The 16280-nt window shown below is 34.7% G+C and overlaps 3 protein-coding genes and 2 non-coding genes across 5 annotated transcripts; 3 read left to right on the top strand and 2 right to left on the bottom strand.

The window, feature by feature from the left end:
* The first annotated feature begins 3479 nt into the window (after positions 1-3479).
* Positions 3480-4947, top strand: LOC108481278 (uncharacterized). The gene has a single exon (XM_017784435.2). The coding sequence runs from the start codon at positions 3553-3555 to the stop codon at positions 4945-4947; it is 1395 nt and encodes a 464-aa protein (XP_017639924.1). The 5' UTR covers positions 3480-3552.
* Positions 4948-5160: 213 nt separating this feature from the next.
* Positions 5161-5232, top strand: TRNAD-GUC (transfer RNA aspartic acid (anticodon GUC)). Its single transcript has one exon. It is a non-coding gene; the product is annotated as a tRNA-Asp (tRNA).
* A 386-nt stretch (positions 5233-5618) lies between these two features.
* On the top strand, positions 5619-7235 carry LOC108482517 (uncharacterized). The gene has a single exon (XM_053027673.1). It carries the CDS (start codon positions 5775-5777, stop codon positions 7221-7223), a length of 1449 nt encoding a protein of 482 aa, XP_052883633.1. The 5' UTR covers positions 5619-5774; the 3' UTR covers positions 7224-7235.
* Positions 7236-11990: 4755 nt separating this feature from the next.
* TRNAS-AGA (transfer RNA serine (anticodon AGA)) lies at positions 11991-12072 on the bottom strand. The gene has a single exon. It is a non-coding gene; the product is annotated as a tRNA-Ser (tRNA).
* A 1377-nt stretch (positions 12073-13449) lies between these two features.
* Positions 13450-16131, bottom strand: LOC108482206 (uncharacterized). The gene is given in 5 exon segments (XM_017785322.2): positions 13450-13747; positions 14762-14903; positions 15494-15599; positions 15696-15761; positions 15764-16131. Coding segments are annotated over 4 exon segments (294 nt in total). The 5' UTR covers positions 15807-16131; the 3' UTR covers positions 13450-13747; positions 14762-14824.
* Positions 16132-16280: the final 149 nt, after the last annotated feature.

The following is a 16280-nucleotide window of genomic DNA, read 5'->3' as shown; positions in this document are numbered from 1 at the left end:
GTTAGTGAAGAGATAATAAGAGAAAGTGATGAAAAATAGTGTAGAGAAAGAAAATAAGGGTGTTATAAACATGGTAATTAATATCTTGCACTAAAACAGTTTTGGACAGCAGCAGTAGGCTAACTTTGAAAAATCACCATAAATTTTTGGAATCGAATTTGCGATTAAAAAAAATATGGAATTAAATATTATTGAGTCTAGTTTCTTATAAAAGAAACGATGTAAGAAATGGAATTTTGAATTATGAGAAATAATAAATTTTGTGAGACAAGGTTAGAGTGAATTCGAGTTCCCTTGTTCTGACTTTGGAAAATCATAAAAAATTGGATAAAAATAATTATACAATTTAATTTATATGATTAGAATTCTGAATGAGTCTATTTTAAATAGAAATAAATGGGAACATCATTTGAATCCTGTACGAGGAGATAACTAAATTTTTAGTGAAGAAGGGTCGAAACTGTTAGACAGCAGAACATGGGTGACTTTAAAGAATAAAATGTACTTATTGGCTTAAGAAAAAATTATGAAAAATTTTATGGAAAGAATATATGTGAGTCTAGTTTCATGGAAAATTAGCGGATATTAATTTCAAGTTCTGTAGCTCAAGATATAAATAATTTAGTGACTATGATGCAAATGGACAGTTTTGAATATATACATAAGTAAATAGTGAAATTATTGATAATGTTACCCGTAGCATGTTATATAAATTAAGGATGTGGAGAGGAATAGGAGGAAAAATATGTATGAATATTCATCTAGCATGGCTAATTTGCATATTTTAGGCTGAGGGACTAAATTGAATAAAAGTAAAACTTTATGGGTAATTTTGTAAAAAATTTAGAAAAGATCAAATTGCATGAAATGGATTATTTTATTATTTAAATTAAAAATTGAATGAAATTATTAATTTAGTTCAAGATCGGGGAAAACATGTTTTAGGGATTAAATTGAAAAATGTTAAAATTATAGAAAATTCGATATTTTATAGAATTTATGGACTGTTATCAATATGTATGAGAATAATAGCTGGGAATAAGGATTAAATTGTAAGAATTTTATTTTCCGACCCTAAGGATGGAATCGTCATTAATTAAAAGTTTAGAGGCAAAATGGTAATTTTGCCTAGAGCATTAATTAAATGCGTTAGAATATGAAATGAATGAAAATAATGATCAAATTATTTATAAAGATCCGGACGAATCAAATACGAGACTTGATCGTGGAAAAGAAAAGATATCGGATTAATGAAATTATAAACATAAACAAGCAATGAGGTAAGTTTGTGTAACTTGAATTATATTTTTAAATACTTGAAATATATGGTTATGTGATGAAAATATGATTTGAATGTTCAATTCATGATAATTGATGAAATATTGATAATACTCTATATAAATTGAAAATAAATCCCGGTTGAATGGAATGGAATTCGATGGATCATTTGAAAAAGGAATTGACGGTAAAAAGGATCTAGCCCTGACGGGTGATCCTATCCTGATATAGCCCTCCCGAAAAATACGTATAAAATGGATTTAGCCCGGACGGGTAATCCAAATTAGGGTCTAAATTTAGCCTGGACTGGTAATTCAGATCCAAGCTTATTAGAGTAATTGTCGTTGTAGGGGATTTAGCCTGGACTGGTAATCCCGACAATACTCTATGAGTTTATATTATAGGGGATATAGCCTGGACTGGTAATCCCGCTGTAAGGATGAGGTTCGCGGGAGTGTGCTCTCTGAAATGAAATGTGTAAGACCATGGTTGAAAGATACCATGGCAACATGATATGAAATGTGTAAGACCATGATTGAAAGATACCATGGCAACATGACGGGAAATGAATAAGACCATGGTTGAAAGATACCATGGCAACATGACATGAAAAGAATAAGACCATGGTTGAAAGATACCATGGCAACATGACAGAAAATGAGTAAGACCATAGTTGAAAGACACTATGGCATCATGCCAAAGATAAATAAGACCGTGGATGGGAGACGCTATGACATCTGTTGAACAATTGATATTCAGGTAATATGTATCAGATGACGAATGGTTATATGAAATGGTTGTGTGAAATATTTACAAGAACTGGTCATATGGAAATATATGTACAAAATAGTTGTATGAAATAATTATGAAGATAGATAAACGAAATAAGTATAAGTACATGGAATATAATTTATGTTAAGTTTGATATAAGCTATTACCGAATAAATATACCTAAAATATATGAAAATGATGGAGCATGAAATATTGATATAATGAAATAAATGATATATACTTATGAAGAAAGCGGTAAGAGAATGATATGTTTCATGACATGTAATATATGATTATCTTTGATATGTTGATACGAGAAAATTATGTAAGTAAAGACAATTATTAAACTCAAGGGTGATATGACGAGAAAATAGGTATATCAATGTTGAATTTATATGAAATATGTGCAAGAATACTAACAATGATGTTGTTTGATGCTTAGACAAGTGCCAAGCTATTGATTGAATGGTAACACATTTAATTATAAGGAGTATTGAAATGGTAAGTACTTAGATGATAATATAATTTAAGATTTTGCAAAAAAATAAAAAAAATAAAAAAAAATTCTATGATCCCGATTTAATTCCGGTTGGTTTCTAATGTATGTTTGGGGCTTCGAGGGCCCAATAGAGAGACGTTATGATTATTTTCAAAATATGAATAATAAATAACTCAGAATTATCTGAAAATGTTCAGTAAACTACGGTAAGGCCTCGTACCCTATTCCGGCAATGGATACGGGTAGGGATGTTACAGTTTTTGTTTTATTTTTGGTGTTGGTTTAGGCCCCGGGCTAAAATTGAGCCCTACATAATTATTCAAGTCTTGTCCGACTTGAAATATAAATATAAAATTTTACTCAAGTCTTTTTATATTTATAAATGATTAATTCAAATATCATATTTTCTATTTTAAAAAATATAATTAATTTTATTTAATATTTAACAATTATATATATTACTATCATTTTATACTTTCTCATTATTAAATTTCTAAATATAAAAACTTAACAACTATAGAAACTTCGTCTTACATGATATGAAAAGCATTTAAAATCATAAACAAACAATAAATATAAGTTACATATTGTAATAATTCTACCATTCTTTAAACCTATTTTTGAATTTAATATTTTATCCAAATTACGATATGGTTTGACAATCAACTTAGCTTTTGTTTTACGGAAATAATATTACTTAGAAATGGATTAAATTAGTGGGTTTAGTCAATGTGATTTTCAATGATAACTTGATATGTGAATTTTTTGTTTTTTCACAGTTGAAAACCAATCCTTTGGGAACGGCTGATATCATGCATGGACCGATCCATGGTCTCGTATGCTAGTTCAAACCCATGTGCATAGTTACTTCAATCATAAGCTTATCCCCATGTATTTTAGACTGTGGTTCTGACTTCTGAGCCATGATTCAGTGTTTTTTTTTTTTTTAAACTTTTCATTTGTTCAATCATTTTCATGGTTTAAAGTATCGCATTATTAGTACTATGTTAAAGTTTCATAACTTCTGCTTCATAATTGCAATCCTTGCAGCATTTTCTTTCATCCCAATCCTTTATAAATGTCAACTTTCCAGCAATTGCTATTCATTTCAAAAGCCAGAGATTGATTTACTCACATTCCCTTCTTCTTGGAATCTTCTTTATTTCCCTTCAGACCCTCCTCCGCTGACCCTTAAAATTGCACTTTTTGTCAAGAAATGGCCTCAAAGGTCTCATGCAGGTGAGCTTGAAAGGCATGCCTTGACCCTACACCTCGCACTTGCCAAAAGAGGCCATCAAGTGCACATTTTCACCACCTCTTCTCCAAATACATCCATTCCCAATCTAGTTTTTCACCTTTCAGAACCAACAGTTGGTGGATATTTGAACCAGACCGTGGTGTGGAGCCAGTTTCGAACTCAAAACTCGACCGGTACACCGTTCGACATTGTTCACACCGAGAGCGTCGGGCTGATGCATGCCCAAGCAAAGGACGTGACCAACCTAGCTGTTACCTGGCATGGAATTGCATATGAATCCATTCATTCCGATATAATCCAAGAGCTTTTAAGAGAACCCGAAGAACAACAGGCTGCTATGGTGACCAAGAAGATTATGAGAGTCGTCGAAGAGGTCCGGTTCTTTCCGAGATATTCCCACCATGTTGCTACAAGTGATCATGCTGGGGATATACTCAAAAGGATTTACATGATCCCTGAAGAACGAGTGCACATCATTCTCAATGGAGTCGATGAGGCGATTTTCAGGCCCGAGTTGTCCCTAGGAAACGAGCTTAAACACGAACTTGGCATTCCACAAAACGGGTCATTGATTTTGGGAATGTCAGGGAGGTTGGTGAAAGACAAAGGGCACCCTTTGATATTCCAAGCATTGAAAGAAATATTCATGGAGAATAACAGATTCCAACAAAGTGTTGTTCTTGTGATAGCTGGTGATGGTCCATGGGGTGCTAGATACAAAGACCTTGGTGCCAACATACTTGTTTTGGGTCCATTGGGACGAGCTGATTTAGCAAAGTTTTATAACGCCATCGATATTTTCGTGCACCCGACGTTCCGAGGTCAAGGACTGGATCAAACTCCATTAGAAGCAATACTCAGTGGGAAACCAGTGATGGCTACACGAGTTGCGAGTCTCACAGGGTCAGTGATTGTGGGACCAGAACTGGGTTATACGTTCTCACCCACAGTGGAGTCCTTGAAAAAGACACTGTATAGAGTTTGGAACGATGGGAAAGTGGTGTTGGAGAAGAAAGGCAAGGCTGCTAGGCAAAGAGGGTTGAAATTGTTCACTGCCACCAAAATGACAGCTGCATATGAAAGACTGTTTCTGTGCATGTCAAAGGAAGCATATTGCAAATACCCAAATCAATTTTATTAAACAAATAGGGATATCAATGTTGGTTTTTCCATATTCAAACTTTGTGACAATGCAAAAATCAACTGGATTCTCTTCAATAATGTGGTATCTCTTTTGTTAAGCATAATGCCACTCATATAGCCAGTTTTTCTTTTCTTTTCTGAAACCAGCTTTATAACATTCAAACTATTTTATTCATATAAACTAATAAACTTTAAAGCTTAAATCAGCGTTGTCGTTGTAGTATAGTGGTGAGTATTCCCGCCTGTCACGCGGGCGACCCGGGTTCGATCCCCGGCAACGGCGGTTTTTGGTTTTGCACTTGATTTTGGTAAAACTACCAGCATTTTGCTTATTCTACAAATTTATTCTTTTTGTTAAAAAATTAATTATAAAAATTGGCCTCAGTAAGTTAACTATTTAATTAATTCGGTTGTTCTTCGTTTATTCATTTTTTAAATTGAGGAGACAAAATGTAATTTAAATCTTAGGTTCTCTTGTTTTACCCTTAATTTTCTTATTGTATTAAAATCAGTGCTTGGCATTTGGGCCTGCAACATTTCGAGATTCCCTTTGTTGCTTATAGAATAATGTATTGCTTGGAAATCAAGAAGAATAGATTAAATTAATCCATTTAGTCAATGGGATTTTCAATGATAACTTTGGTAAGCCTGATTTATTTATTTACTCCTTAAAAGCAAAGTCCTTAGAAAATGGCTGATTATATGGCTTCTGCTCAAACCCCATGTGCCAGTTCCTTGAATCCGAAACCTTGCCTAATAACTTGTTAAACTCTTTACAGGTTTTGATAGGGAAAGTTAAAATTTTTGTTGAAGCTTTCCATATTCATGGCAAAGGATCAGATTGTAAGTACCATGTTCAGGTTCCATACTTTTTACTGCATAATTGCAACCCTTTCTGTATTTTCTTTCATTTCAATCATCTGTTGGTGTCAGTTTTCCAGCAAATGTTATTCCATGAACATTATAATGATGCAAAAGGCAAAGGAAAGCATTGATTTGCTTACATTCCCTTATGCTTGGAATCTTCTTTCTTTTCCTGCTGATCCTCCCTCTCAGATCCTTAAAATTGGTGTTTTTGTGAAGAAATGGCCTCACAGATCTCATGCAGGTGGGCTTGAAAGGCATGCTTTGACCCTACACCTTGCTCTTGCCAAAAGAGGCCATGAATTGCACATTTTCACCACTTCTTCACCAAATTCCACTTTTCCTACATATCCATTTCCCAACTTGGTTTTTCACCTTTCAAGGCCAACATCGGGTGGATATTTGGACCAAGCTGTTGTATGGGAGCAACTCCGAGCACAAAACTCGACCGGGAGACCGTTTGATGTCATCCACACCGAGAGCGTCGGGCTGTTGCATACTCGAGCGAAGAATGTGCCAAATCTAGCTGTTAGTTGGCACGGAATTGCTTATGAAACCATTCATTCGGATATCATCCAAGAGCTTCTCCGTAGTCCGGAAGAACGACAGGCTACCATGATGACAGAAAGAGCGATGAAAGTCGTGGAAGAGGTGAGGTTTTTTCAAAGATATTCTCACCATGTTGCTACAAGTGATCATGCTGGGGATGTCCTAAAAAGGATATACATGATCCCGGAAGAACGAGTCCACATCATCCTCAACGGGGTCGACGAGGAGATTTTCAGACCCGAACTCTCTCTTGGAATCGATTTTAAACAGAAGTTCGGCATCTCGAAAAGTAGGTCATTGGTATTGGGAATTGCAGGGAGGTTGGTGAAAGACAAAGGGCACCCTTTGATACATGAAGCTTTAAAGCAAATCTTCATGGAAAACAACAAGTTCCAGCAAAGTGTTACTGTTCTTGTTGCTGGTGATGGTCCATGGGGTGCTAGATACAAAGATCTAGGAGCCAATATACTTGTTTTGGGTCCATTGGAACAAGCTCAACTAGCCAAGTTCTATAATGCAATCGATATTTTCGTGAATCCGACTCTCCGAGCACAAGGATTGGATCATACTCTGTTGGAAGCAATGCTCTCTGGGAAACCGGTAATGGCTACACGAGTCGCCAGCATCACGGGGTCGGTAATCGTCGGACCAGAATCTGGTTATACTTTCTCACCTAGTGTGGAGTCCTTGAAAAAGACTCTGTATAAAGTTTGGAATGATGGCAGAGTGGTGTTGGAGAATAAAGGCAAGGCCGCTAGGCAAAGAGGGCTGCAATTGTTCACAGCAACCAAAATGGCAGCTGCATATGAAAGACTGTTTCTATGCATAGGAAGGGAACAATATTGCAAATACCAAAAGTAGCAATGTTGGTCTCATATTCATGTGGTATCTGACTATATTACTTAAACTCGAGTAACTGTTAAATATAAGTATGTGTGTTCAACATGGGATGTTCAGACTATACCGTGCTCATATTTGAACATGCATAAGGATGGATGTTGGATACTGTACTTTAAGGAGAATAAAAAGTTCCGGGAACATAGATCCGGATTCCTGACCGTTCGGAGATCGAGGGAATTAAGAAAATTTTCAACAAAGCCAAACTGCTTGGTTTCCTGAAGGTCCATGACATGGATGTATATTAAATATTTTTGTTGAAAATTTTGTGATAAACTTCTTGTGAAAAATAAAATAGAATAAAATAAATAAAAATAAAGAACACATAAATTTTACGTGGAAACCCTTTCGGGAAAAAAACCACGGGCAGAGGAGAAGAAAATTCACTATGTCGAAAAATTTTTACTCAAATACAAGAGGAATAGACTATGTCTACTTATAGGCTTGCAAAGCCATATTCTAGTAGGATTGAAACACCTTATCCTAATCAATATAAAATAGATGGAGTTTAATAAGGTTTAAAACCTTATTCTAAAATAAAATAAAAGAAGTCTAGTTCTATATGGATTTTACTTTTATTTTATTTTCCATCGTATTTTATTTAAATAAGAATTTGGGTCACTTAATTCTAACAATCTCCACCTTGACACAAATTCTAAATGAACAAGTTCTTCATCGCGAACTTTCAATAAACAAGTTCTTCACCTCTTCCAAAAACCCTTAAGGGTTTAACTTCAACAATGAACACCAACCAAGTCTAAGCAATGCTCAAACTTGGTTATAGGAAGTGACTTAGTCATCATATCTGCAGGATTTTCATGAGTGCTAATTTTGCTCACAACAATATCACCACGAGCAATAATATCACGAACAAAATGATACCGAATATCAATGTGTTTTGTTCTCTCATGAAACATTTGATCTTTTGTAAGAAAGATGGCACTGACTGTCACCCTTTGCAACAAGCCTTGCTTTATATCTGGGTTCTTCAACTCCCGGAGTCCCTTCTTTCTTTTTAAACACCCATTTACAACGAATGACCTTTTTACCTTTAGGAAGTTTTACAAGATCCCATGTTCTGTTTTTGTGGAGTGATTCCATCTCCTCTTGCATAGCAAACATCCACTTTTACGAGTCTTCACAGACTAATCGCCTCGAATAATTAAATGGCTCTTGATTCGCATCTATATCTTCACCACATTTAAAGCATAAGCAACTAGATCAACCTCGGCATACTTCTTTGGAGGTTTAATTTCTCTTCTTGTCCTGTTTTTGGCGATAGAGTATTGCGGTGAAGAAGCAACTCTATTCTCAATTTTTGTCTTGGCTTGAGGAGTTGATTCGTATTAATCGATGCTCCACCGCTTTTGGTTTTCTTTATTGGAAGAGTCTTTAAGAGATAAGTTAGGTAGCATAGCGGTTTCATAAAAACAACATCTCTCGCTAATCACAACTTTTCTATTTTCGGACACCATAACTTATAGCCTTTTACACCGACTTTATAACCAAGAAAACGCATTTAATGGATCTTGGTTCCAATTTTCCATTATCAACATGAGCATACGCAGGACACCCAAAAATCTTTAAATCGAATAATTAGCGGGATTACGGACCATACCTCTTGTGGAGTCTTTTTCTCAATGGCAACGGATGGAGATCGGTTGATCAAAAACATGCAGATGAGGTCATACGCCCAAAATGACTTGGTAAGTTGGCATTTGACAACATACATCGAACCTTCTCCATGATCGTTCGTTCATTCGTTCGCAACGCCGTTTTTTTGTGGAGTATGACGAATCGTCAAGTGTCTCATGATCCTTCCGACTTGCACAATCTATTAAACTCATCGAGCGAACTCTAAGCCATTATGCAGACGGAGGTATTTTATCATTTTCCGTCTGTTTTTCAATCATAATTTTCCAAGACTTAAATGTGGAAAACACATCGCTTTTTCGCTTCGGAAGAACGCCCAAACTTTTTCGGAAAAATCATCAATAAAGGTTAGCATATAATTAGCTCCACCTCTCGAAGGCACTCTGGACGGCCCCCACGGATCGAATGGATATACTCCAACGTTTCCTTCGTGTTATGGATTCCTCTAGTGAATCGAACTCTCTTTGCTTCCCAAAAACACAGTGCTCACGAAATTCGGTTTGCAAATTCCTTGTCCATTAAGAAGTCCTCTTTGCTTAATTACGCCATGCCATTCTCACTCATATGCCCTAGGCGCATATGCCAAAGTTTAGTAATATCATCATCGACAAGGAAGAGGAAGCGACAATTTGCATCACCGATATGAGAGAACCACAGTAAAACATATAACTTGGCAATCTTTCTTTGCCCTTTCATCACAACAAGGGACCCTTTGAAATCTTTAAAACCCCACTTTCAATGTGTATCTGCACCCTTTTGAATCAAGAGTACTCAACGAAATTAAATTTCTTTTCAATTCGGAACATGCCGCACGTCACTCGGTGTTCGACAACTCCATCAAACATCTTAACTTTAATTGTTCCAACACTGCGATTTTACATGAAGCATTATTTCCCATCAAAACAACACCTTGAGATCATTGTTTCATAAGTTGTAAACCAATCCCGATTGGGACTCATGTGGAAGGTGCACTGAATCAAGTATCCACTCCTCGCTTACTTTAGAATCATTGATGAAGCAACTAGAAGTTCACCATCGCGTAGTCTTCTCCAACATCGCCTTCACCGAATTTTCGGTTGTTTTCCTTTTGATTCGCACCTCCCTTTTAATCTTATTTTGTAGCTTATAGCACTCAGATTTAATGTGCCCTTTCTTCTTGCGAAGTTGCAAGTTTTACCTCTGTTTGAAGATTTCGATCTACCCTTAGATTTACCACGAGGATTCCGTTCTCGTGTTCTACCACGATCATCATCAACATTCGGTCTTGTCTCCCACGAACAATGAGACCCTCTCCCGAGAGTTGGGTTTAACCACAAGATGCTTCATCTTATCATACGAGGTTAAAGAATCATAAACCTCATCAACTGTGAGAGACTCGCGGCTATATAAAATCGTGTCTCTAAAGGTTGAATAAGACGGGGCAACGAACAAAGTAGAATCAACCTTAGATCTTCCTTATCATCTTGAACCTCCATGGCCTCCAAGTTTGAGAGAATTTCTTTAAACACTTTGTTAAGTGTTCGTGTATGACGCACCTTCCTCCAAACGATGAGCATAAAGACGCCGCTTCATATGCAACTTGCTTGTTAGAGTTTTCGACATACATATTTGTTCTAGCCTCTTCCATAATACAATGGCGTTTTCTCTTTCATCACATCCTGCAAAATTTCGTTGGACAAATGCGATGTAATTGTGTTAATGCCTTTCGATCCTTACGCTTCTTCTCTTCATCTGTTAATGTCGAAGGCATCTTATCTATCCTAGCAGGGCATCCTCTAGATCCATCTGTGCAAGAACGCTTGCATCTTAATTTGCCACAACGCAAATCGGTGTTGCGATTCAACAATGAATTTCATACTTCAAAGACGCCATTACCGTGATCGAGATGAATAACCCTAAGCTCGATACCAATTTGTGAAAAATAAAATAGAATAAAATAAATAAAAATAAAGAACACATAAATTTTACGTGGAAACCCTTTCGGAAAAAAACCACAGGCAGAGGAGAAGAAAATTCACTATGTCGAAAAATTTTTACTCAAATACAAGAGGAATAGACTATGTCTACTTATAGGCTTGCAAAGCCATATTCTAGTAGGATTGAAACACCTTATCCTAATCAATATAAAATAGATGGAGTTTAATAAGGTTTAAAACCTTATTCTAAAATAAAATAAAAGAAGTCTAGTTCTATATGGATTTTACTTTTATTTTATTTTCCATCGTATTTTATTTAAATAAGAATTTGGGTCACTTAATTCTAACACTTCTTTTAGTGTTTTGAACTTATGGGGCTATTATCTTCTTTTCAGCCAGACATATAATGGAAGCTGACATGTAGGAACATAGATTGTGTATCTATAAATTTTAGGCAGGAAATGTATCTTCAAGAAAAAAATGGAGTTTTGCTGCAGGAGTTATCATTTTTTTTAAAAAGAAATTTCACAATGGATACAAATTTAAATATGTATATGAGGTTTGATTCTCTAAAGATATGAAAAAAATTATAGGAGTACAATTAGCACTGTTGCTCACTGTCACTGCCATTGGAAATATTTTGTTGATATTTTTATTTCTACTTGGTAAAGGGAATCCTTGTATATGAACAATGGAAAAGGATATTATCTGTATTGTTCAAACTTTTGCTGGGCAACTTTGATTCATATCAAAGAGGTAGCAGTTTGAATCTCAAGCATTGGTATTAACCTTTGAAAAGGAACCCTCTACTTTGTGAAAATTGAGGAGTTAATCCCTGCAAAATGTCAAACATTAAAGCCCAGCTGGAATGTATTCTCAACCCTCAACAAAGTAAAATGACTTGTAAGATAATGACCAAGATGAAATGTATTCTCAACTTCTACAAGATTGATCAAACATTATTTGATTTTCTTTTTCATGGAATCCATAATATTAGTATTGATTCGATATTAAATTTTCAGTTCACATCAATTTCGACATTACTTCTTGAACAACTCTTACCCCTTTCCATTCCATGTAAAATGAAAAAATAAATGAAGCTGTAAATGTAGTGGACAGACTGCAAGAAGGTGAGCGTTCGTAAAGGCAAAAATTAAAAAAGCGTGAGCGGCAGGATTCGAACCTGCGCGGGCAGAGCCCACATGATTTCTAGTCATGCCCGATAACCACTCCGGCACGCCCACTTTTGTTGTCATGTTTAAATAAATAGTTTTTAACACTAGTTTTAACTAATCTTTTCAAACTTTTATTTTTAAGTTTTTGTGTTCATTGGCTGTATATGCATCCTTCGTTAACACGTATGCATTCAAGCGGTTTTTTTTTTTTTATGTATATTAAAAAATTGCTAAATTTTAGTTTGATGTCTCTATTATACCTAAAATTAAGATTTAAACTTTGTATTTTAATTTTAATAAGATTTGGTCTCTAAATTTTTATAATATTATTAATTAGTCTAAATAAATACTATTAATTAAAATATTTCATTGTTATATATAATTTCAATACCCTAATCCTTTAGAGATTGACACGACGTGACTTCTAGTTCCTTTAGATTTGTATTAATTTTTCTTTTTACATTATAAGATAGTGATCAAATTTTAATTTTGGTCCTAAATTATGCTAAAACTTGAGATTTAATTTATATACTTTAATTTTGACATTATTTTGTCTCTACTTTTATAGTCATTAGTTAGTCTAGATAGTTAATGTTGTTAACTATTTAAATCAAAATGCTCATGTCAAATTCTTTTTACGAACACTATTCCAACAAAAGAATTATTTTATCACGATGAGTTTAAATGAGTATTTTTACGAAAAAATTATAATCAATATTTTTAACATTATTTTATTATTACATGAATACTATGTGAATGTGTGTTTTTTTTTAATTTCAAAATATCACATTAGAGAATTTAATGCAAAAATTTAACGGTAGTAATAAGTGGGCTTGAATATTTAAATCTGAAAAATAGAAATGCTAAACTCTTAAAAATCAAAGTAAAAAACTAAATTCCAAGTGTACTCTGTATTTTGATACAAACAAATAATGAATAAAAAAGCAATCTTATGTACATATCTTACCTTGGATTCATGTGCACCCCCAAAAAAAACAACCACAAATCATATAATCAAATTTGGACCTTGGGTCATGCTCCAAGAATCTGGTAATATAAACTAGTTTAAGGCTAATGGACCCTTTCCAAGACATGGTTAGTCACAGTACTAATACCGACAAATTACTTAAAAGTTCTAGACATTAACATGGGTTCTTCTCCATTGGAATAACTCATTCTTGCTTCCTATTTGTAAAGCACTCCTTTTATTCAAAGTTATAAAAGCATTTGAAATTAGGGAACTTCATGTGTAACATTAACTGACAATGAAAATAGAACTAATGCATGGAAGATGTTATTTATTTCAAGTTGATGTGGGCATATATCTTTGTTAATGAAGCCAGATCCTTCCGTTTTCATTTTAAATAGGCTCATATGGCACTAGGATGATGGGGCTTTGCAGCATATAGATTCATAAATCATATAGGGATACTGTGCCAATTAGCATATTTGGTGATGGCCTTTGAATCATTGATACAAGAAAATTATATTTCTTACAGCAAGACTTAGTGCCCTTGGCTTCGGCCCTTTCAATTCAAGTATCTGCCTGTTTCTAAATTTCAAACACCAGAACGTTTCTTGCAGTTCATAGCCAATAATACAAGAAAATAACATCTTCAGATGTTATCCGGGATGCTGCTGATGTCCTTGAACAATAGTCACTGCAAAAGATTCAAAAACAAGAATATTCCCCTACTTGTCCTTCACGCAAAGTCATTCCAGCCTCACCATGCAGCTTTAATAACTGCATTACATGATTGGATAAGCAAATTCAGAATTCCGGTTCATGTAAGTTTGAGCAGTTTAGCATCTATAGAAAAGAATGAGCGAGGTGTAATGGCCAGGAGCCATTCTTGTGGGTTATTAGGCCTGGATCAGCTGATGATCGGAAATGGAAGAAGTTATTGCCTGAGCGGTTTATAAAAGCTGTACAAGAATTATAAAATGAGAACCTCAAAAAGAGGTATTATCACATGGGGTTCAGAGAGGAGTTGGACACATTGAGGCTGGAACGGAACAACGAAAAGCATATCAGACGGGGATCCAATGATCCAAGGTATGTCATTCATGCATGGAAACTCAGGTTACAATTGGAGAATATATTTGAAAGAGGAGAGATACAAAGAGATATGTGGATAAACTAAGGTGGAGGGTAAAATTTTAGGGATGATTGAACTCTATATCAGAGAAGGTGGTTCTACCTACAATTCTCTGAATCGATTAATCAAAGCTAATTATATCATAATCACATTGCTAGCCTTGCTATGGCCAGGGCTAGTGTCACGAGCCTAATGCAACATACCCCTACAGTACAGTTTGTGATCTGTGCGGCATGTACTTCCTAGAACTTCTTTAAGCTAGGAGTGCCTTAAAACCTTTTATTATTGTCCATTACTCCACAATAAGGACCTCTCCAATGTAACAAGTCTTGATATCTTATGGAAGAGATACAAGGTCATAATAGTGTTAAGGAAAGATATCCAATTTTGCATACATTACAATTAGTCTATATACTGTCGAGTTTCACGATTGTACTGCTGTTGTTTTATTATATAGCAGCAATCATACATATTGTAGTTACTGCATTCATTTACCTATATAAGTCTGCTTTCTAAGTCAAAACAATCACATAAGATAACTGTAAGTACACCATTATGCAATGCAGCAGAGACCTAAAATGCACGTCACAGATTCTCCGCATGAATACTATCCCCGGAGTAATTATGCAAGATAGTTATTAATGAGAAAAGACAATTACCTGTCAATGACACTTGTAAGAAAAATAACAACATTATTGGTTCATTGCTACAAAAGCAATCAGCTATGTATGGAGATAATTAGGAGCCATCATCAGCTCCAGAGTCAGTTCGGGTTCAATGTGAAACTCAGTCTCTTTACCCCTGATCAAATACCAACTCTTTTATCAATGTAAAAACGAAAATGAAACATTCATGATTTTTTTTTTTTTTCAGATTGTGGATTTGTCAGATGTCCTATTAGTGATGAAATTGAAATTTCAATAGATATTAACGAATTTGAAATTCATATTTTTATACTTTCCAAATATATAATCATTTTCAATCTTAACCAATTTATACATAATCGTACGCATTCGATTCACACAGTTCATGCACCAAATGAAATCGAAATCCAAATTTCCAAAGCACTAGAATATTTCATAAGAAATGCAAGGTGGCTCGTTTACAGAAGGAGAAATAAATGAAATTAGTCATTAGTCAAAGAAATCATTGAAAAACACTTATATTTGTTTCGAGCTTAGTACAATTAAGGCATCGTCATGTATAATTTGATAATCCACCTTCAACATGATCATATGGCAGAGCTCTCCCAAGTGCAAAAAAAAAAAAAAAACAACCAAATCCATTCCCATATAAGTTTTATCAACATATTCAAAGCTTATAATTTAAGTTAGCCATTCAATAAATCCACAGCATTGACACAAACCAAACATTGATACAAAAACACAAACCTTGAATATTGAAGAGCCCAATAAAAATACTGACAGATCTTCTCAAGAATCACAGCGCTTATCTCCGGAAAAGTCACTTCTCCAAGCTCCATCTCCGCAAAACCTCCTTCACCATCACCACCAAAAAAAAAAAAAAAAGAAATTAGACCTTTCAAACCGAAAAACAACAAAGAACCCAGAAAAACCCAATTTTCAATGGGACCTGGTGATGTAAGCATGTTACCGATGGTCTGAGAAACCATGGCAGCGTCCTTGTCAATAATAAATCCATCTCGTCAGCGCTGATGAGTTTGACTGTATCTTTTCTCTTCATGTTGTTTTCTCTTTCTCTCTATCCGATTTAAATGCAGTGTAATTAGATCGGGAGAGGGTTCTTTAATCGTCGGTAGATTTCCGGCTATTCCAGATTTTGGGTTATTGTTTTTTGGGGCCGATGATGACTTGCTCGGGAAACAAACTTCCGTTTCCGGGTTTCTTTTCTTGGTTTATTCACAATCTAACCCTTCAATTATATCATTTTTTTCAGTTTGGTATCCATCTTGATAGTTAACCTATCATTTTGTTTTTGTTTACTTCAAAAACTATCCATATATCACGTTTTGATTAATTGGCATTGAGCATTTTAGGGTAAACTAAGACAAAATTATAGTTTTTTTTACAGAATATAAAATAGAAAATTTAAGTATCAAAATAGACAAAAGAAAATTTAAATATCAAAGTATAAAAATAAGTATACTTTAAGGATTAAATGATGAACTAAGCCTTTTTATTCTGTGTAAACTTTTTA

The sequence above is a fragment of the Gossypium arboreum genome, chromosome 1, assembly GCF_025698485.1.
Source record: "Gossypium arboreum isolate Shixiya-1 chromosome 1, ASM2569848v2, whole genome shotgun sequence".
In the NCBI taxonomy this organism is placed as follows: Eukaryota; Viridiplantae; Streptophyta; class Magnoliopsida; order Malvales; family Malvaceae; genus Gossypium; species Gossypium arboreum.
This window is presented reverse-complemented; position numbering and strand designations above follow the sequence as displayed.

Coding starts and splice junctions, on each gene's coding strand:
- LOC108481278 (XM_017784435.2), top strand. CDS start 3,553: ATGTTAAAGTTTCATAACTTCTGCTTCATAATTGCAATCCTTGCAGCA.
- LOC108482517 (XM_053027673.1), top strand. CDS start 5,775: ATGGCAAAGGATCAGATTGTAAGTACCATGTTCAGGTTCCATACTTTT.